Genomic DNA, 21,722 nt, shown 5'->3' with positions numbered 1-21,722 from the left:
GGCCGGCCTCCCGGAAGGGGCACCTGCTGGCCCCGGGCCAGGCCGTGGGAACGCGGCACCGCCGGGCCCCCCAGGGCGTGGCTCCCCGTCCCGGGGGGACCGTCGCGCCCCCAAGAGCCCCCGGCCCCCGGCACCGGCGCGCTGGGCCCGCTCTTCCCAGCCTAGCGGCTCCGCTCTTTGTTTCTCTAACTTCGGGCACCTCGCGGCGGCCGAGCGCCCCCGGCGGCCCGGGCGCACGCGCAGCGGCCGGAGTCCGGCACGCTCGCCCCGGGTCCAGCCCCGGCATCTGCCCGGTCAACCGCCCAGCGCGTCCGTATCCGCAGTCCCAGGACCGGGCCAGCGTCCCGAGCGGCCGCTGCTGGGGAGCCTGGACGCTTGGGTCCCCCGGGCTTGAGGGAGTGACCTCCGGAGACCCGGCGCAGCCTCACCTCCTCTCCCCAGCCAGTTTTTGGGTTTTCTCTCCTAATACTGCCCTCTCATATCTGCCCCATCCTACAGGTGTGTGCGAAGGTGCACTCTGCCAGCAGTGGGTGGTGTGGGTGGGGGCCCTGGAGGGAATGGGACCTGCAGAGGGACAGGGAGACCCCGATTGGGGACCCCATACTTTCCTGGGGCAACCGGGAGAATCAACCCCGCCTGGCTCCGAACTGCCCAGGTTTGGTTTAAAAGTACTCTAAAATAGGGAAATGGATCAGGAGGGACTGGACCCAGGTGCTCAACCATGGGGCCCCCTGGGGCAAGGGGAGGGTGCTCATAGCCCAGTGGGTGACAGGAGGATTGGCCATGAGGGAGGACATCGGCTGGGGGCGGGGGGGGGGGGCTGGTGTGAGCCTGCCCTAGTCCCCGTAGCCCGGTGGGTGCCAGGAGGATTGGCCATGAGGGAGGACATCTGCTGGGGGGTGGGGGCGGGTGTGAGCTTGCCCTAGTGCCACGGGTGCCTGTGCTTTGGGGACTATGGACTCCACCAACTTCGTCTGTCGCCGGAACCCCCTCCCCGCCCCCCGCTCAGGGCCACTCCCCTGCTCAGGGCAGGCACGCGAGGACACCCGGGAAATGGGACAGGACCTAGAGGCCTGAGCTCAGGGCTGTGTCCCAGCTGTTTCTGCATTTGGGTGGCTGTGGCTACGGGGCCTCCTCCCTTTGGGCTCCTGGCCCAAATCAGCCTCCAGGGAAGCCCCGAGGGGGTGGGAGTGGGGCTGCAGCTGCCGGGCTGGCAGATCCCCCATTCTCTGAGCCAGGCCAGCACGGGTGTCTGTTCCACGTGGGACCCCCTGGACAGTCCTGGGGTGCTGGGTAAGTGCGTGGAGCGACGGCCAGCTGGTCCTGGCCGGGGTCCTGCACCAGCAGCTCTTCCCGGAAGGTTTCCCCACCATCCACATCTTCCAGGCTGCCCCTGGCCTCCTGCAAATCCTGACTCCCAAGGGGCTGGGCGGCCCCTTCTCTTCCAAGTTGGGAAATAGGCAGTGGGGATGACCCTCCCTCCCTTCCCTCCTCCGTAATTCTGTAACTTCACTTTTAGTTCTTCCACCTGGAGGAGGGTGACAAGAGGCGGTTCCCTTTGCAGAAGATCCGAGTGGGGGAGGGGCCGGCCCAGAGGGTGGGCGGGAGACGGGGAGGAACCCCGGGGCTGGTGCAGACAGGCCAGCTCGGGAGCTAATTTACGATCCCTTGGATCCCTTGCTAGGGAAAGACGGAGAGCCGCCTCTGGGCAGTAGCAGGGTTCCCAGATGGGGGATTTGACCTGCCCCCGCCCCGCCCTCCCTCCTGCCCAGAGGTCCCCCCCCTCCCCCATCACGCACATCACAGCAGTGCACTCTGGTCCCTGGCGGCCTGGAGGCTGGAGACTGGGAACCTTCCCACCACCCCAAAGGTCTGCTTCCCGATACCCCTGGAGGGGCCAGCCGGCAGAGGTGGGGGGAGCCCTCTGAGCCCCGTAGCGGCCAGGCCTTTGCCTTCAGAGGGCATAGAGCAGGCAGGAGGGAGGGGCGGCTCTCCAAGAATGCGCTGAGTCAGCCGGAGCACCCAGCACAGGGAGGGTTAATCCTGGGCTAGCTGCTTCCCGGCAGACAGCTGCCCCGGGAGCAACTGGTGGCCAGGAGAGGGGTGGGGTGAAGTGGGCAGAGGAAAATGTGGTGAAAGGAGCTGCCTACCCTCTGCCCCAACCTGTGCCGGCTGAGGAGCCTCGGCTGGGGCAGGAGCTGGGGCAGCGTGAGGATGGAGGTGTTGTCCCAGCAGGCTACATGCAGGCCTCTTGGGGGGGCTCTGGAGGGGAGAGGGGCAGGGCAGGGGAAGGAAGACCCATCTCTGCCCCCCTCCACCCCTGCTGCCCAGGTCACATAACCAGCAAGTCATCCCCAACCGGCCCAGCGAGTGTGTGTCCTGTGGCCACCCAGCCCCCTTTCCTACTTACAAATGGGGAAACTGAGGCCAAAAGGTCCAAGGGTCAGTCAAGAGCACACGGTTAGCAAAGGGGAGAGGGTTGGTCAGTCATTCATTTTCTCCCCCACATTCATTGGGCACCAGTCCCTAATGTAGTGCCCCCCTCCCTGGTTTGTCAGGCAGCCCCAGGTTCTGTCCTGAATCCACAGGAGAGGGACCCCCAGTCCTGGGGAGTGCGGGGTGGGTCGAAGGAGTCAGCTTGCCTAAGGGAGGGGCACAGAGGCAGCTGGTCCTCCATCCTACCAGGTTCAGGCCACGCCCCCATGGGATGACCCCAGCCCCAGAGCCCCTCTTCACCCAGTCCCAGGTAACAGGGGCTCTGGGACCTGTGGGAGGTCGGAGGTGGTTGGCAGACCGAGCTGGGAAGGGATGCTCCTGGCCCTGGGTGGGAGGCCAGCAGATTCCCCCTCAGCCATGGGATATGGTCCTCAGGACAGCCGCCTTAACTGAGCCTCTACCCCCACTCCAGTGGTATCCCCAGGAGCCCCCTGCCCGGCCCCATCTGCGCGGCAGCTGTGGGGACCGGCAGGCCAGGCCATGGGCACACCTGACTCAGCCTGAGCCATAAACTCGGGGCCTCTCGGGGAAGCAGCTGCACAGGGCGCCCACTCGCTCCACACTCAGGCCTCGTCATTGCGGTCACAATCAGTAACAGATGACTGTGCTGGACGTCCTGTCCCCAGAGCCCAGCTCCCAGCTCTCCCACTGGGCCCTGCACCCTGGGGAGAAGCTGCAGAGTCGAAGCAGATCCGTGCAGCGCTGTGTGAGGAGGAGGGGCCTGCGGCTCCAGCCGCCGGCAAGTGAGGTGTGTGGCTCTCTGCTCCAGGACGGGGAATGTTTGTCTCGGCAGGAAGAGGGTTTGGGGAGAAGCTAGCGCGGTGGTTTGGAATAGTGGAGGCCACACGCCCTTTCTCAGGGCTGCTCTGATACCCTTCCAGGAACCCAGCTGGCAAGAATGTCTACACTGGCCGTGGGGCAGAGACGCCGGGAGCAGGCAGCAGCCCTGATCGTTGTGGCCACTGTCAGCAGTGGTGGAGCCCCGTCCTATGGGAGGAGGACGCACACCAGCTGGGAGAAGGCCTCCCTGGGAGGTTGCGAGCTCAGCAGGACAAGGCAGAGTTCCCGGCCTCCCTTGCCATTGCTCTGCCTGGAGCAGTCCCATGGCCCTTGGCTGGCACAGTCCACTGCAGGAGCCAGCCCAGCGCCTGAGAGCCTGCGGGACTGGAGGCCAGGGGCAGAGGACAGGCCTCAAGGAATGGGGGCCCAGGGCCTGAGGACTGGCAGGAGGCCCAGAGCAGCAGCTGGACCCCTCCCCCAGGCCAGGAGCACCCTTCCCCTCCTGGGCTGCCTCCTGTCTCCAACCCCCAAGGGCCGTGGGCTGCTGCCCTCAGAAGGATGGGGCCAGGTGAGACCCCTGGCATTTCTGGCTGGAGGAGGGTCTGGGGACAGGCCCTTGTCGCTGCTCTGAAAGAAGTGGTCCCTTCTCCTCCTGCCTGCAGCCCCAGCTGGACTACCGCAGGGCTCTTCCCGGCCTCCAGGGCGCGTGGCTCTGGGTTGACCCCAACCAGGAACAGACAGTTCTGACCCGTGCGCTGCCCAGCCAGGGCGTCTCCTCTGGGAGCCTTCTGACCCCGGAGTTGCAGGAGGGTCCACCTCTGCCTGCTGCATGCCCAAATCACAGGCTGTGCCCACCACATGCCTGACCCTCGAGTGGCCTGATGGGGGTGGTCTGCACGCCAGAGCGGGCAGAGAGGCTTAGGTGTGCCCAGGGCCTGGGAGACCTGGGCTGGCCAGCCCACCAGGTCCTGGGCTCTCCCCAAAGGTCTCCTCCAACTTGGTTTGCCTTCTTCCCAACTGGTGCCCTGGGCAGGCGGGCCTAGCCCTATAAAAAGCACATGAACCCAGGATGCTCAGAAATATGAGGCTCCGTGATGCACCATGGGGTGGTCAGCATGACCTCAATGTGCAGAGTCCTGGGTCCAGCTTGGACGCCCCCACCCGTAGCCTCAGTCTCTCCAGCTGAGTGTAGGAGAACCCCCTCCCGGGCTGACATTGGGACACCTGGCTTGTGAAGTGTGCTACTAGCAAGAAGGAATCGGAATGGTCACCGTTGTCAGAGGCTGTCCCTTGTGGACAGGAACACTTACGATAACAGCTCCAGGTGCCAAGTGCCTGCTGGGTGCTGGGCTCTGGGCTGGCACACAAGCCTCAAACAGGGGCTCTGCTTGTCTTAGGATAAATGCCAGACCCCTCACTGCAGCCCACCAGGCCCCACAGAGCCAGGTGCCTCCCAGCTATGCCCGTCAGTCCAGGCCCCACAGATCCTCCAGCCCTCCCCTCTCTCTCTCACTCGGGACTTTGGCCTTGTTACCTCCACCCGGGACACAATAGAGCCCTTGCCCCTTTGGCCACCTCCCTCTCTCCCCACCTCAGGTCTGGGACCCCCCAGGGACCACCCCCAGAGAGCCAGCAGGTGTTCATTTGGTCTGATTTCATTTTATTAAGTTAAATCCGAGCTGTGTCCTACCTGGCCGCCCTGCCATATCTCCAGGCCTGGCAAAGAGTGGGTGACCAGAGCGTGCCCACTGCATGAGGGGACGGCCTCTAGGATTCACCTCCCCTAGCCCGGCCAAGCTGTGACTTTGAGGGGTGTTTAGAAGAAGCCTGGGGTCCCCAGGAAGAACCCCTCATTGCTCTGCCCCAATGGCCCATTCCAGTCCCCTCCGGTGCCCTTTCCAGCCTGGGGCCTGTGAGCTGGAAGGAGGGGCTCGCCTGGCAGAAGCAGCCCCAGCTGTGGGGGGTGGAGGGAGGGGCTGCTGTTTGTGATGGGCACAGGTGTCTGCATCCTTGAAAGATATCACCCCCCATACTGGCTCGCTACAGGACCCTCCCTGGACCCAGCCCTTGGCTTGAGGGACAAGCCTCAGCAACAAATGGCCGGCCTCAGCCTCAGAGGCGGGGCTGGACAGGGCAAGGGCCCTGGGAACTGGGGAGGGGCCTGGACCTCCCTGGAGATCCAGCTATCTCCAGCATCATTGTTAGTGTGATTGCCTGGGAGAGCAGAAGAAGGAGCTGGTCCAGTAATGAAGTTGGTTTTTGGACCCCAGCCCCATGCACCTCCCTCCAGAGGGGACCCCATCAGGCCCTCCCAGCACCTTGCTGGGTGCGAAGATGGGAGTCTAGGGCTCCTGATCCCAGATCTGTGGGGAGCACATGGGGTGACCCCAGAAGGAGGCCATGACCAAGTTGATGTGTCCACCTTACATCGCGGTCACCCTGGGTGCTGGCATCTCTGCAGGGTCATTCTTTTTTTTAATTTTTTTTTGTGAGGAGGACTAGCCCTGAGCTAACATCTGATGCCAATCCTCCCCTTTTTTCTGAGGAAGATTGGCCCTGGGCTAACATCCGATGCCAATCCTCCCCTTTTTTCTTGAGGAAGACTGACCCTGGGCTAACATCCGTGACCATCTTCCTCTACTTTATATGGAACGCTGCCACAGCATGGCTTAACAAGCGGTGCATCTGTGCGCGCCGGGATCCTAACCTGCGAACCCCGGGCCACCGCAGCGGAGCGCGCGCACTTAACGCACTTAACCGCTGCGCCACCAGGCGGCCCTTGCAGGGTCATTCTTTATCTTATTTGACCTTTGGCCCCTGGGCTCCCCCACCCGCATCCTCACCACCTCCCAACTCCGTACCCCAGACTGGGCAGCCCTGGGGGAAAGAGGTGAGGGGCGGGGGCTCCCCAGCACAAAGGGAGGGGCCCTGAGCCCCAGCCCTGGGGGCCTGGCTTGCCCTGCCCTCCTCCCTCCTGGACGAGGCTCCAGCAGGCCCCTTCCCCCGCCTCCGTCCTTGGGGGCCTGGCCAAGCTCTGGTTCCCATGGGGGCGGGGCGGGGGTGAGGGCTCTGCAGCTTCTCCAAGAGGTGCCCACAGACGGCCTTATATGGCCAGGAGGCCTCGCAGCCCAGGAGGAATCTGATCCCCCAGGCAGGGACCCGGGGCTGTGCCCTGGGCAGGGCCAGGGCTGCCGTGAGCTGACAGCCTCCAAGGGCCCCTAAACTGCAGCCTCCTGGGCCCACAGTCCCTCAAAGGGAGCTGGATTAGATAGCCCCCCTTGCCAATTTTGGGACATGTGGTTGGGGGCCCTGTAATGAAGGGGTTCACCTGCAGCTCCCCAGGGGTCCCCTTGCAGCAGCAGGATGAGCAGGCTCCCCTGAATCCTGCTGGGTCTGCCTCAGCCGCAAGAGCAGCCATTCGAGGTCAGCCTTCCCCTCCCGGCACCATGCGAACACCCACCGGGTATGGTCCTCTCCCTGCCCGTGACTGGCCTGGGTTCCACAGCCCTGCCCTGTGCCCTGACCAGCCAGGCCACTTGCCCTCAGCAGGCTCCCTCCCCTCCCGGGCTGGCGCAGCCTGGCATGGGCTTCTCCCTCAGAGCAGCACTGGGTCCCCGAGCCAAGCCAGGGGGTCTGACCTGTTCCTGGGCTCTTACTGGGACTCAACCCCCAGCCCCTGCCACACCCGCCTAAGTCCTCCATCTTCCCTCCGTCATGGCCCCGCTGCTCTCTCTTCTAACTCTCCCTTTCTGGGTTTCTCATTTTCTGAATGTTCCTTCTCCCCCTCTGTCTGTCGCTGTCTCTTTGTCTCTCTCTGTCTCTCTGTCTCTGTGTCTCTTTGTCTCTGTCTGCTTGTCTGTCTCTGTCTCTTTCTCTGTGTCTGTCTGTCTGTCTCCCCCACCACCACCACCACCACTGCCCTAGACCTGCCAAGCTCAAGCACTCGGGCGGCCCTGAGCCCCTCTCCCCGTGTCTGGCCTTGGAGCGCTGGTATCTTTGGGGGCTTTTGGAGAAAGGATTTGTTTCTGACAAGGGGCAGCAGCAGTGGCAACAGGGCTGCTTCCTGCCTGCCTGCCCGGGAAGCTCTAGCTGCAGGGTCTGGGCAGCCCTTGCAGGCCGGGCTGGGGAGTGGGCTGGCTGGCGAGGACACAGCTCCCCTGGGGCCCCTGAGCTGACAGACCCTCAGCCCCGCAGCTGCCACACGTCCTTGGGCGCAGTAAGCAGAGGTTGTGTCCACCTCGTCCAGGGGGCAAGGAAGTTCCATATCTCACCCCAACATGCACACCACCCATAGTCCACCTGCTGGCAGGTCGGGGCTGCTGTCTGGGGAGGCCCTGGGCCAAGGACAGAGGGAGATAAGAGGTGACAGACCCACTATGTGCTTGCGTGCAGCCACTCCTCGGGCCAGTTGTGAGAGGCAGGGACTCCTGTCACCCCGCTGTCCAGGTGAGCAGACCGAGGTGGAGACCCACAGCGACTGTACCTCAGGGCCAGCCCAGACCACCCTCTGTGCCTCCCCCAAGACACTAGGTTCCACGTGCCCGGCCCGTGTGTCCCGAGGACGCTGTGGGGGCTCCTGGCCCTGCCACCTGTCTGCGCTTTGCAGGCGGGCTCTCAGGTGACCGCGGGGAATCATTATTCCCATTTCACAGAGGGGAAACTGAGGCTCGGGGAGGTGTTGTGGCCCAGGAAAGGCCAGTGAGGCGCATGCCAGCGGTGTCAACAGTTGTCTGTCCGGGATGTGCTCTGAAGGGGACGCAGTGGAAAGGCGAGGGCCGCCAGGCTGGCAGGGCCCAGTGTGGGGGCAGGAGGCCTCGGGCAGCACCTGCCACATCCGTCCCGCTGTGGTGCAGACCAGCACGTCCTGTGGGCCGGCAGGAGCCGCAGCATCTCCCCCAGCACCGAGCAGGAAGGGACTGGGCAGGGCCCTTGGGGAGCCCTGGTCTGGACACTGCCCAGACCTACCTGCCCTGTGGCCCTGGCTGTGACAAGGGGTCCCTCCTCTGCCACACGGCTGTCACCCCAGCTGGCTTTTCGGAGGCAAGTCACCCTCTGGACCCTGCTGGAAACCCTTCAGCTCTCCTCTCTGCCCCAAAGCTTCAGCTCTCCTGCAACCTCCAAGGCCCTCACGCCAGCCCATGCCGCACGGCCCCACCTCAAGCTGCCCCTCGTGACCCCAGGGCTGCAGCCTCACTGGCCTCCTTACAAAACGCTAAGTGCCCCCTCTACAGCACCACCAGGCCTTTGCACGAGCCACACCTCCCACCAGGAATGCTTCTCCCACCCACTCTCAGCCCACCCTTCAGATCCCAGCTCCAGGGTCCCCCTAGCCCCCAGTCTGTCATATATTCTTTTTTTTTTTTCCCTACTGAAACCTTTTATTCTGAATTTGTTGGTGCTTAAGGAAAACAGCTTTGCCCATAATTCACTGTGCCTTGGACTTATGACACCAACTTGTATTGGCCAATTAGGAATGAGGCCAAACTACATTCTTTTTTTTTTTTTTTTTTTGAGGAAGATCAGCCCTGAGCTAACATCCACGCCAATCCTCCTCTTTTTGCTGAGGAAGACCGGCTCTGAGCTAACATCTATTGCCAATCCTCCGTTTTTGTTTTTTCTCCAAAGCCCCAGTAGATAGTTGTATGTCATAGCTGCACATCCTTCTAGATGCTGTATGTGGGACGCAGCCTCAGCATGGCCGGAGAAGTGGTGCGTCGGTGCGCGCCGGGGATCCGAACCTGGGCCGCCAGCAGTGGAGTGCGCGCACTTAACCGCTAAGCCACGGGGCCGGCCCCAAAACTGCATTCTTATTAGAAGTTCTATTCACTTGGTAAATGGCACTTAACTGACTTCTTTCATATAATCTTTAACAAGAAGTCATAAGTTGCATTGATTATGCCCCAAGAGATGAGGGACCGATGGTAATTCAGATGGGCATCTCTGAAAAGATTTCTCAGTTTCCCGTCCTGTTCTAGCCAGAGTTTTTGGAAAACCTTGGGGCAAGACTGAAATCCCCCACCAATCTGAGACTGCATGCGAGTTTTTACAACATTAACTGGAAAAAAACAAGATTCCGAACACGGCACCCAATAGACTTCCACAGACAAAATCATTGCCCAAGTGAGTACTGTGAGTCGTGGCGGTCGGCACGCGCTCCTTGATGGGCCCTCGAAGGCCCACAAAAGGACACTGCTGAATCCATTACGGAACAGAATGGGCACCAAGCCTCGATAATACTCTCTCATTCTGTGGCATTTCAGTGCCTTGAAAGCATGATGGTGTCTGTAAATTTGTCATGACGCTTGTGGTCTTGGCGCAATGCTTGAACTCCTTCCAATGGACTGAAAATCGCTTCTGTTGTCCCTGCCAGTAGTGCTGCCATGCTGCGGGTTGCAAACTCTGGGGCACTGGCAGGCTTACGGAGAAGGCAAGATAAATCCTCATACGGACCAAACATAAGCGCCAGTGTGGTTGTCTTCTGCATTAAGTGGGGAAGGATTCCGCGATACAAGTTTCGAAATCCATCCCTCCTCAACTGCAGGACTGCATCCCGCGTTCTGATTCCATACAGCTGCTGCCGGAAGAGGACCTTCTGAATGGGAAAGGTGATGGCTGTGTGGTCGAAAGCTGCACAGCAGCCAAAGCGATGCGCCGTCTCACCAACATTTGCAGTATGAGGTGATACATCCTGTTTTGAAGACGCCAGGAGTGGCGGCCTCTTTCCATGAGCTTCTGAATCCACCATGTTGCTTAAGATCTTTCTTCTTCATGAAGGATTTTTTTAACCTGTAACTCCATCTGGGCCTGGTATTTTGGGAGATGGTAGCTTTTTGATAACTTTCTCAATTTCTTCCATGGTTACTGGTCTGCTAGGTTCTCTCTTCTGGAGTCAGTATTGATAAATGGATTTCCCATCGCCGCAGGCACCCAGCTCCACGCCTGGCAGCCGCCCGCCTGCAAGTTGGCAAGTGCCCGAGCCCGCGAGCCCGCAACTGTTGTATATTCTTCCTTCATTTATTCAACAACTATTTTTAAATTTTATTTATTTTACTTACTTTTATTATTTATTTTGCATCCTGAGCCCCGTACTGAGCAGGTGCTGCACGACAGTGGCTGGGTGCTGGGACACCTGTGCCCCATCACCTTCACACTGGCCTGGAGGCCCTGAGGCGGGGGCTCGGGGCCCAGACCTGGTGCTCCTCTTGTGTGGCCTGAGGTCCACAGTGCAGTTCTCGCTCTGCAGTCACTGAGCAGAACAAACACACCAGGGGGCCGGCCAGGTGGCACAAGCGGTTAAGTGCGCGCACTCTGCTGCGGCGGCCCAGGGTTCACCGGTTCCGATCCCAGGCACGCACCGACACACAGCTTGGCAAGCCATGCTGTGGCGGCGTCCCATATAAAGTGTAGGAAGATGGGCACGGATGTTAGCCCAGGGCTAGTCTTCCTCAGCAAAGAGAGGAGGATTGGCAGATGTTAGCTCAGGGCCCATCTTCCTCACAAAAAAAAAAAAAAAAAAAAAAAAGAACAAACACACCAGACATCAACAACGGGGTGAGGACATGGGCAAGTTGGGGCCTCCTATGCTGCTGGTGGGATGCAAATGGTACAGCTGCCGTGGACACCAGCATGACGCTTCCTCAAAGATTAAACACAGCGTTGCTGTGCGACCAGCACTTCCACTCCTGGGTACGTGCCCAAGAGGGATGTAAACATGTGTCCACACACAAAACCTGTACACAAGTGTTCACGGCAGCACTATCCAGAACATGTAAGGAGCAAACAGCCCAAATGTCATCGGTGGGTGAGTGGGTAGATCAGTGTGGTGGGTCCAGCCACACTGTGGAATATTAGTCAGCCATAAAAAGGCACCAGGTCCTGACTTGAGCCTTGGGAGGCGAGCTCTTTGAGGAGGCTGCCCAGGGACCAGGAGTGGGCAGTGTGGGGTGCACCTTGGCCACTGGCCTCAGAGGGAGGCTCAGCTGGGCTAAGACCAACCTTGGCAGGGTCAGGGACCCTGAGTGGGGCCATGGAGGGTGGCATAGGCGGGAGGGGATGCCCACCAGGCCTTCAGGTGGACATGGCAGAGGCAGAGTGGGACCACCCACACAGCCCGTCGTCGATCGCCAGCTGGTCCTGTGCTTCTGATGAGCACTGGGGAGGTGTGGGCCACAGTAAACCCGAGACACCCTACCCTAAACGGGAGACTGACTCAGCCTGGAGCTGATATGGCGGGGGCCCGTCTTCGGAGACGGTGACAGTGGAGTCATGGCCTCTCCCATCCTGTCCTCGTCACCATTCAGGGCAGCCTGCAGGCTCGCCCCTTGGAGGCCTGGCTGTGAAATCTGCCCCAGCACCAGGCCTCACCCCTGCCTGTCACACAGGCAGCTCGACAGGGGGCTCCCCTAGGGTCACCAGTGCTTCAGATGCAAGTGACATCCCAGCCCCTCCATCCTGTCACCCCAATTTCATACAAGGAGGGCTCAAGAGGAGCAGAAAGGCAGGGGGAGGCCTGCAGGAACCCTCCTCCCCCGCTGGGCCCCTCTCCTGCCAGGCCCAGACGCCTCCAGCTCGTCTGTCTGGCTGGGGGGAGAGGGGTGGGCCAGGCAAGGAGGCAGCCCTGCAGGATGAGGTGGAGGTGGTGGGTGGGCTCAGCTCCAGGCCTCTGTGGGTCTCAAGCTTCAACACACAAAGCATTGGTGCTGCGGCTCCTCTGGGGAGATAATTCCCAGGGGAATGTAAATATAGAGACTCGGAAGGCTCCTGCCAGGCCACCGGTGGTGGGGTCTGCTGGGAGCCCGGTCTCCTTCTCCAAAGGGGTCTGGAGTCCATGCCTGGCCTCCTCCGGGGCTCCCGCTCAGATTCTGGGGAGTGGTAGAGAGGGAGGCGAAGGCTGGGAGTCGAGAGCCACCCCTCCCTGGAGCCCGGGTCTCCAGCTGCCTCCACTCCCGGCTCCATCCATCCCTGGCTTGCTGTGTGACCTCAGGTCAGGGGCACGAACTCCCTGGACCCCTCGGCAAATGGATGATTGCATTTCCTGCCTCGTCTCCACCATCTGACTTGGACTCTTTGGCCCCAGCCCTTCTGTGACACCAGGCCACCCTGTGCCACACACCCAGGGGCCACTGGGGGCTGCCGTTTCCGGCGCCCTCGTGCCTGGCGCTAGGCAAGTGCCTAACATGCATGGCATAATGTGCTGCTCACGAAAGCCCATTTTACAGACGGGGAGACCGAGGATCAGACGCTCCGTGTGACTCTGCCTGTCCTGGCGCCATGACCCCAAGGCACCAGGTGACATTGCCCGCGCTGGCTGGTGACTCCTGACCTCCTTTGCATGGTGCTCACTCCCGGGCCTGGAAGGTGTGCTCCTAGCTGGACGTGCGCCCACATGCTCTCTCACAGAGCCGGCCCCGAGTGTGCTCACAAGGCCCCATGGCCCAGCCCCAGGAAGCGGAGTGGGACAGAGCCTGCACAGAGGTTATCCGGGTCCCGCAGGAGACTGGCGCAGACTGCCTTCCAGGCCTCCCCGTATCTCCAGCAGGAATGCGCCGAGTCCCCCATCGTCTGCCCACCCAGGGGGAGGAATGTGGCAGAGGCTGTTGGGAGCTGGAAGTTGGAGAGGAGGAGAGGTAGGGAGGCCTCTGCCTTCTGGAATTCCCCAGGCCTGGCACCAGATCCCTGTCTACCTCTCCCTGCCCCCCACCCCGTGCCATCTCCTCTCCTCTGGCTGCAGGGGCACTGGATGACCCGTGTGAAGGCATGACACCTGTCAGGGCTGGTTACAGCATGACAATGTCCCCTCCTCGGAGAGGCCTTCCCTGCCACCTGACCTACGCAGCCTATTCAGCTGGGCCAGTGCCTTTCTAGATCAGGCACTGTTGACACTCTGGGCCGGATGCCTCCCTGAGGGGCTGTCCTGGGCACCGTGGGGTGTTGAGCAGCGTCCCTGGCCTCCACTCACTAGCAGCCAGTAGCACCCTCCCTCCCCCAGTTGTGACAGCCTGCATTGCCATGTGTCCTGTCCTCTTCCCCAGGCCGTGAGCTCCCTGGGGACAGGGACCATCTGTCCAGCACACTGCAGGGCCCAGTGCCCACTCCGGGGCCCAGGACAGCCTCTGGCCCCACACAGCCACCCGCCCACAGCCACCTGCATGAGGTCATAGCAGGTAGAGGCTCCGGCATCTCCGGGCCAGGCAGTGCTGGACGTCCCAGGTCTGAGTTCCAGAGAGCCTGCAGAGCCTGGCAGGGACGGGAGAAGCTGCCCAGAGCTGAGAGGAGCTGGGGGCAGGGCTGAGCAGGACAAGCCTGGGCCAGGCCCACTTACCGGGGGGCAGGAATTTGGGCAGGAACTTTCCACCTTGCCTTTCAAGGCCAATCAAACCTTTGCCTCTGGGCATGTTTCTGCAGCTGCTGACACACCCAGCTGGCCTGGTGCTCAGACAGCTGGGTGGGGCCCAGAGAGCAGGCCCTGTCACCGCCCAGGGGCCCGAGGACCAGGAGCCACCTTCTGCTCCAGACCACCCCAGGCCCCCAGCTGGGCATCACCAGGGCGGGGAGGGGAGATAAGCGACATCCAACTGCTGCTTCTGAATGTGTTCGTGCCTTAAACCCCACCACCAACCCTTCTCAGGGCTCAGCGTGGGGGGCTCCTCTCCTTTAGCACTGAAGCCCCATCCTGGCCGAGCAGGGTCTTACCCCTCCACCCCCGGAGCCCTAGCTCCATAACTTTGGGGAAGTGATTTTTTCTCCCTCGGCCTCAGTTTCCTGCTCTGTAAAATGGGCTCATAACTGTACCTCCTCACAGCATTGCCACGGGGGCTCCGTGGGGCCTTGACCAGGTGCCAGGCTGGTAGTCAGGACCCTCCTGGGGAGGCTGGGACTCGCACACTGCTGTGTGCCCACCATGGGGACGCCCATTCCTGTGGAGCCCTGTGTTGGATGCTCCGTCGCATCCTGGTGCCAGCGGCTGCTTGCTGACGCACACGTGTTGCCCATTCTGCCAAGGGCAGGAAGAACCGGGGTCCAAGAACCAGTCCAAGGTCACCTCCCAGACAGACAGGCAGACAGATGGACTGTCAGACCCGTTTCCACTGGAGAGAAAAGCAGCAAAGGGGTGGGCGTAAGTGTTGTCTTCTGTTCCTGTGTCTACGCTCCCCCAGGTGTGGATTCCATGTGGCCTTTCTTACAAGGCCCCTAGCTGCCCCTTTCCTGTTGAACCCTCACCTCCGCCCACGGAGTCAAGGAGAACAGAGTCAACCTCCTGATGGGGAAACTGAGGCTCTGAGAGGCAAAGGACCAGGGAGTGGGGGACGTGCTGGAAAACAGGCCTGTTTTGTTCCCAGGTCTTCGCCTTAATACAGTGCTATCCTACCTTGAGATAGAGGGGCTGGGGTTCAGAGGTCAGCTTGTGGGGGGGGGGCCTGGCCCTGGGGGTGGAAAGGCCTGCTGCCTGTGCTCTGAGCCCTCTCCCTTTGAGCCTGGAACTCCACTCTGTTTGGCTGGAACATCTTGGCCTCTGGCCAGCGTGGCAAGCCCTTGGTGTGTCCACTGGGACGAGCCAGCTGGACGCTCTGTGTGCGCCTGGGACGGAAGTGCCTCCTTTCCTGTCACTTGGCTCTGTCCTCCGTAGCCATTCCCCACGGGAGGGGTGGGGCCAGGAGATGGGACGTTCGTGGGTGTTTCTGACCTAGCCGTGTCTCTCCGCTGGGTGCGGCCGGGCAGAGGAGTCACTGTCAGCCGGCCCTCCAGGTGGACTCGGTGCACAAGCCAGGCCCAGAGTGCCCGGCTCAGGCCCCTGCCCCGGCTCTGGAGTGTCTTCACCTGTGACCCGGGAGGGCCTGCGGGAGCCTCCTGGGAGCCCGCTAGGGCAGGAGACTGGCCCACCCAGCCCCTGACCTGAGGCAGGGAGCCCTGCCCGCCTAGGTGAGCACAGATGTAAAAATCCAGGGGATTTGGAACACTTAGGGTTTGCGCTTTTTATCACGTGTAGGTTAGATCTCAGTAAAAAAAATCTAATAAAGTAAAATAAATAAAATAAAATAACAAAATAAAGTTAAATATTTGAAATAAACTAAATAAATATTTGAAATAAAGTGAAGTGAAATAAATAAAAATAGTAAAATAAAATGACAAAATGAAGTAAAATATTTGAAATAAACTAAAATAAATTGACAAAATAAAGTAAAATAAGATGAAATAAAGTGGAATGGAACAGAACGGCCCTGCACCCCAGGTTCCCAGGGGCCTGAGCAGACTGTGGGTAATGGCACTGAGGGCCCCACACTCTGCTCAGGTCTGATCCACGTCCGGGCTACACGCCCGCCGTGACCTCCCCTGAGCCTCGCCGAGACGGGGGACGGCCAGTGACTGCCTCTGTCCCTCTGAGACCGGAGGATGGTCCCGAATCACGGCTGGGGGCGGGAGGCGCCAGGACCTGCCTGGTGGCTCACCCACCCCCACGAACCCCGCTGAGGCAAGGACTCTGTCGTGAGCCAGGGCTTCTCCCCAGAGAATGAAAGGCAGGCAGGAGGGGCCGGTGGCCGCAGCTTCAGGCCAGGTCCACCCAGGGAGAAGGCCTGTCCCTCGGCCCTGACCTGCAGCTCACCCCAGGCCCCCACCCAGGCTCGGAAGGAGGGTTTCCTGGTTTGGGGCTGGTTCCCTTTCACACACAATGCATTTCGGGCTGGCCTGGACCAGAAACAGCTGCTCTGGGAGGAAGGGGGGGGGGTCCCCTGGAAGGCTGCACTGTACCAGCCAGGATTCAAATCCAGCCGTGTGACCTGGGGTCACAACATAATAATAACAATGATAATGATGGTGATGATGATGATGATGGTGGTGGTGGAGATGATGATGATGAAGGTGATGGTGACGATGGTGGCGGTGGTGATGGTGGTGATGCTGAGTGCCTCCTGAGTGTCACACCCACTCTGAGCACTACATATGTTAACCCGTTGAATGCATACAACCCCAGCCCTGTGGGGTGGCTCTATTACCATCGTCCCCACTTTATAGCCAGGAGGAGGAAGCAGCTAAGTAATTTGTCCAAGGTCAGACAGCTGAGGCAGAGGGACACTACAAACTTGGCTGTAATCCTGATGTGATATTGGCAGTCAAGGTTATCTAGGACACTTGGGGGTGGAGTAACGGCAGGAACAGTAGACACCAGGGCACGCAGGGACACTGACTGGGACCACCTTGCTGAACAGTTACTGCTCTGAGCCCCTGGGAGCCTCCCTGAGATCTGCAAAAAGGACTCAATCTGACAGTGTCTTCAAGTGCGAGGTCCTCCTGCCCTCCCCACCCCTTTCGTCCCACGCAACCTCTGGCCCTTTCCCAACCTGCAGACCCCACAGGAAGCTCAGTAAACAATTTACCCCATGAGTGGGGGGCTAGGGGTCTGAGGGAGGTGGCTCAGGCCCCTTCAGCCAGCAGGGAAGTGAGAAGGGAGCAGACAAGGGAGCCAGGTGCCTCACAGGACTGCCTGCAGGGCCAGACGTGGCTCTTGGGCACCCCATAGTGGCTGCTGGGGACAGTGCAAGTGGGATGTGGGGACAGCTCCTGACATCAGGTAGCCTGCTGCCCCAGCCTGAGCGGCCGCCCCGGCCCCTACAGATGCCAGGAAGCCCTGCTGATGAGAGACTCACCTCGGCTCCCTTCAGGGGCTGCTGGCTCCTGTTCGGGATCTGAGACTTTGGACAGCAGGGTTTCTCAAAGAGAGGCTCATCCAGATTTCACTGGCCCAAGGCTGGAGGGCACAGTTTCCCTTTGAAGAACTTGGCTTTGGGACCCTGCCCCAGGGGAGAGGAGACTGTGACGTCTTGTGTGTGCAGCCTTGCGCATGCCTACATGTGCACATGTGTCTTATCGTCTTAAGTTTTTTTTGTGGCAAAACACACATAAAATTTAGCATTTTAACCATTTTAAAGTGTACAGTCCAGTGGTATTAAATGCATTAATAACGTACTACCATCACCACCATCCATCTCCAAAACCTCTCCATCTTGTAAAACTGAAAGTCTATACCCATTAAACACTAACTCCCCATCCCCCTTCCCCTAGACGCTGGCAACCACCATTCTACTCTCTGATTTTGACTACTCTAGGTACTGTATACGAGAGAAATTACAAAGTATTTGTGTTTTTGTGACTAGCTTATTTCACTTAGCATAATGTTCTCAAGGTTCATCCACGTTGTAGCATGTATCAGAATTTCCTTCCTTTTTAAGACTGACTAACATTCCACTGTGTATATATCCCACATTTTGTTTATCCATTCATCCATCCCCAGACACTTGGGTTGCTTCCACCTCTTGGCTATTGTGAATAATGGAGCAATGAAAGTGGGTGTGCAGATATCTCTTTGAGATGCTGCTTTCAATTCTTTTGGGTATATCCCCAGAAGTGGAACTGCTGGATCATATAGTAATTCTACCAACTTTTTCAGGAAGCACCATAATGTTTTCCACAGCAGCTGTACCATTTTACATTCCCACAAACAGTGCACATGGCTTCTGATTTCACCACATCCTCACTAACACTCCTTATCTTGTTTTTTTGATAGGAGCCTTCCTAATGGGTGTGAGGTGGTGTCTCATTGTAGCTTTGACTTGCATTTCCCTAATGATTAGTGATGTTGAGCATCTTTTCATGTGCTTATTGGCCATTTGTTTATCTTCTTTGGAGAAACGTCTATTCAAGTCCTTTGCTTACTTTTGAATTAGGTTGCTTGTTTTCTTCTGTTGTTGAGTTTTAAGAGTTCTCTATATATTCTGAATATTAACCCCTTATCAGATGTACGATTTGCAAAAAATCTCTCGAATTCTGTGGGCTGCCTTTTTAGTCTGTCGATAGTGTCTTCTGATGCACAAATTTTAAAAATTTTCATAAAATCCAATTTATCTTTTTTGCTGTCATTGCCTGTGTCTTTGTCGCATAATAAAGAAATCATTGCCGGGGCCGGCCCCGTGGCTTAGCGAAGTGCACGAGCTCCGCTACTGGCGGCCTGCGTTCGGATCCCAGGTGCACACTGACGCGCCGCTTCTCCGGCCATGCTGAGGCCGCGTCCCACATACAGCAACTAGAAGGATGTGCAGCTATGACACACAACTATCCACTGGGGCTTTGGGGGAAAAAAGGAGGAGGGTTGGCAGTAGATGTTAGCTCAGAGCCGGTCTTCCTCAGCAAAAAGAGGAGGATTAGCATGGATGTTAGCTCAGGGCTGATCTTCCTCACAAAATAAATAAATAAATAAATGAGGTTTTTTTTATTAAAACAAAAAAGAAAGAAATCATTGCCAAATCCAATGTCATGAAGCTTTTGCCCTGTGTTTTCTTCTAAAAATTTTGGAGTCTTAGGTCTTACATTTAGGTCCTTGATCCATTTCAAGTAAATTTTTGCCTATGCTGTGAAGTAAGGGTCTAGCTTCATTCTTTTGCATGTGGGTATCCAGTTTTCCCAGCACCATTTGTTGAAAACAGTCCTTTCCCCCTTAAATGGTCTTGGCACCCTTGTCAAAAACCATTTGACCATACATGCAAGGGTTTATTTCTGGGCTCTCTTCTCTGCTGACTCCTCCAGGAAGACCCTTTGCAGACCTCTCTCTGCTACTCTCTCCTTTCTGGTACTCTAGCTGCTTCGTCTCCTGCCTTCCAGCTATAGGGAGAATCTTTTGATCACCAGATCTAGCTGGGCTGACTCACACAGAGACGCAGGTGAGCCAGGTGCAGATCCCCAACACAAACATAAACACATCATGTCTGTGCACGTGCTGGGGGTCCTGGAAAGAGCACGCACCTCTCCAGGCCTGCATGAATACTGCGTGACCTTTTTGGGAGGCGCTGACCTCACTCCTAATGCCCAGCTGCTGGAGCCCAGCGGAAGCAACAGCAGACACACTGCCCATATGAACACTGGTTTCCAGGCACGAGGAGATCTGCAGCCTCAGCTCCAACCAGGCCCAGACATTACATCCTCCCAGAGCCGTAATGAGGTTGGCAGTGACTCAACCACAGCGCTGTGCAGCCAGGCCAACAGGGGTCACCTGCACATTCACTGGACTTTGTGCTCTGTGCACCTACTGTGTGCAGTGCCATAGGGTGAGCACACACAGCCCGGGGAGAGCCCTCAACTGTGCAGCCTGACATAGACCTGGGTCAGGGGAGAGGTGTGGAGCCCAGGCTTGGAGGACGAGACAGGCTAGACAGGCAAAGGGACAGTGGTGTCTCCGAGGCTTCGGCATCCAGGGCTCAGCCTCAGGCAGCCCCTCTGGGGGAAGGGGGATGTATGCGCTCTCGAGCAGTCCTCAAGGGGTCTTCCGCCTCGTCTGGGAGATGGAAGCCCAGGCAGATGTTCTCGCTGAGCGACCACCGTGGCACTCCCAGGAATGTGGTGAAGGGGGCTCTGGAAAGCAGCTCTGCAATCGGGAGTTTTTCTGTTTTTCCGTTGCTGGACCCTTGCACCAGGAATGGGGCTGGCACAGCCTTCGGTCAGTACCGCCCTGGGCAGGAACGGGGTGGGGTGACTGGGAGGGTGGGGGGAAAAGGGTCCTTGGGGAGGGGTCTGAATGGGGCAGGGCGAGGCCTTGGGGTTGACCTGGTTCTGCCACCACGAAGGGTTTGACGTCCCCCGCCCGCCTGGGGCTCCCTCTCCGTTGCTCTCAAGGTCAACGGCGGCCCTCGCGCGCTCCTCTTCGGTCGCTCCGGGCCCTCCTCGGTGCGTCCCGGCAGCGGAGGGCACCGCCGCCATCTGACATACGGCGCACGGCGCCGCTCCGAGAAAGGCGGCCCCGGGCCCACCGCCCCGCCCGCCCCGGGCCGGGCCGACCGGGGAGAGACGCCGCGGTGGCCCCCGCACTGCGGGGACGTCACCAGGAGCGCAGGGGTCCCCGCCTGGGGCTGGGCTGGGACGCGGCCCACGGGGCCCGCCCACCTCCGGGAACCTCGCCAGCAGCCGTCGTCGGTCCCGGGGCCCCGACCCCTGGCGCCCAGACTCCGCCCCTGCCAGCCCGCCGGAAGCGGAAGGGCGGCGGGGCTCTCCGCGCAGACGCGCTGCGGCGCGCCGGGACCCGGAAGCACTCGCCGAGGCCCCGCCCCGCCCGCCAATAGCGCTGCCCGGGCCGCGGCGCTTCCTTTCTGCGCTCGCGCTCGGCGTGGTGGCACCAGGTGGGCGCGCGGCCCGGCTCCGGGGGGATCGGGGCGGGCGCCGGGGACTCGGCGCGGGGGGACCGGGGCTGGGGTCCGGGCGCGCGGGGACCAGGGTCGCGGCCAGGACGGGGCGCGCGAGATCGGGGCTCGGGGGCCGGGGCCAGGGGTTCGGGCGCGCGGAGGTCGGGTTCGGTTCTGTGGTCCGGGGCGGGCGCGCGGACCCGGCCTCACGGCGCCTCGCGGGCTGTCGCAGACGCGCCCTCGACATGCAGAACGACGCCGGCGAGTTCGTGGACCTGTACGTGCCGCGGAAATGGTAAGCTCCCCTCCCGCCTCCCGCACGCATCCCCCACTCGCCCCCCGCGCCCCCGCCCCGCTCACCGCGCTCCCCCCGCAGCTCCGCCAGCAACCGCATCATCGGCGCCAAGGATCACGCGTCCATCCAGATGAACGTGGCTGAGGTGAGCCGGGGAGGCCGTCCCAGGGGGAGGCTCCGAGCCGAGGGAGCGAAATCGGGGCTGCCCGGGGGCGGGGCAGGGGAGATGGTTCCTAAACTCCGGGCTTAGGGCTGCAGGCGTTTGGGTGTCGTCTCTGTGACCCCCGTTCTCCGTTTATAGGTTGACAAAGTGACAGGCAGGTTCAACGGCCAGTTTAAGACGTACGCCATCTGCGGGGCCATCCGCAGGATGGTGAGTGTGTCCTCGCTTTGCTCCCGCGGGCCTTGGAGTGGGGAGCAGCGTCCTCCTCCCTGTCTCCAGGCAGAGCGGATTTGTGGGCAGAATACTTAAGCTAGCCCACTGGACTGCTGGCTGCCTGCCCTTCCCTGGGTGGGAGTGGAAAAGGGGTGCTCGAGCCTTTACCTTGGGGCTACCCATTTATCACAGGCCCCCTGCCCCTGGCCAGTCAGGCATGAGGCCACGTGACTGGGCCAGTCTGCCCATTTGTTCACTTGGGACAACGATGTGGCTGGACAGTGCAGGAGAGACAGTCCCCATGTGCTTTTTTTCTAGGGCGAGTCAGATGACTCTATTCTCCGATTGGCCAAGGCTGATGGCATCGTCTCAAAGTAAGAAGAAGGCTCACGTTTGAACATAGAGGCCTAGTACTTGTCCAGAAACAAGGTTTTAACGTTATCCTTTCTTTTGTTTTAGGAACTTCTGAGTGGAGAGGATCACGGATGTGGAATGCTTGTCATAAATAAAGAGTGGAAACCCACCCGTGTTGGTTCATTCCATGCCAGTACGTGCGCACCTCTCTGGGCTCTGGAGGGTCAGGGCCAACATTTTGCTGTGTATGGTTGACAGC

At 59.8% G+C, this 21,722-nt stretch overlaps 1 protein-coding gene and 1 pseudogene across 2 annotated transcripts; one reads left to right on the top strand and one right to left on the bottom strand.

Annotated features, from left to right (window-relative positions):
• Nucleotides 1–9,065: 9,065 nt before the first annotated feature.
• Nucleotides 9,066–10,253, bottom strand: LOC101398776 (mitochondrial nicotinamide adenine dinucleotide transporter SLC25A51-like; annotated as a pseudogene).
• Nucleotides 10,254–20,306: 10,053 nt separating this feature from the next.
• Nucleotides 20,307–21,632, top strand: RPS21 (ribosomal protein S21). 2 transcript variants are annotated; one of them, XM_087445018.1, is made up of 6 exons: nucleotides 20,347–20,435; nucleotides 20,671–20,733; nucleotides 20,815–20,878; nucleotides 21,035–21,106; nucleotides 21,428–21,483; nucleotides 21,569–21,632. In XM_087445018.1, the coding sequence occupies exons 2-6, from the start codon at nucleotides 20,684–20,686 to the stop codon at nucleotides 21,576–21,578; spliced, it is 252 nt and encodes an 83-aa protein (XP_087301144.1). In that variant the 5' UTR covers nucleotides 20,347–20,435; nucleotides 20,671–20,683; the 3' UTR covers nucleotides 21,579–21,632. The 2 variants fall into 2 exon arrangements, with proteins under 2 accessions (XP_087301145.1, XP_087301144.1); XM_087445019.1 differs by lacking the exon at nucleotides 21,569–21,632 and having other exon boundaries at nucleotides 20,307–20,435; nucleotides 21,428–21,487.
• Nucleotides 21,633–21,722: the final 90 nt, after the last annotated feature.

The sequence above is a fragment of the Ceratotherium simum genome, chromosome 21, assembly GCF_057802395.1.
Source record: "Ceratotherium simum simum isolate JZ-2026a chromosome 21, ASM5780239v1, whole genome shotgun sequence".
Lineage (NCBI taxonomy): Eukaryota > Metazoa > Chordata > Mammalia > Perissodactyla > Rhinocerotidae > Ceratotherium > Ceratotherium simum.
This window is presented reverse-complemented; position numbering and strand designations above follow the sequence as displayed.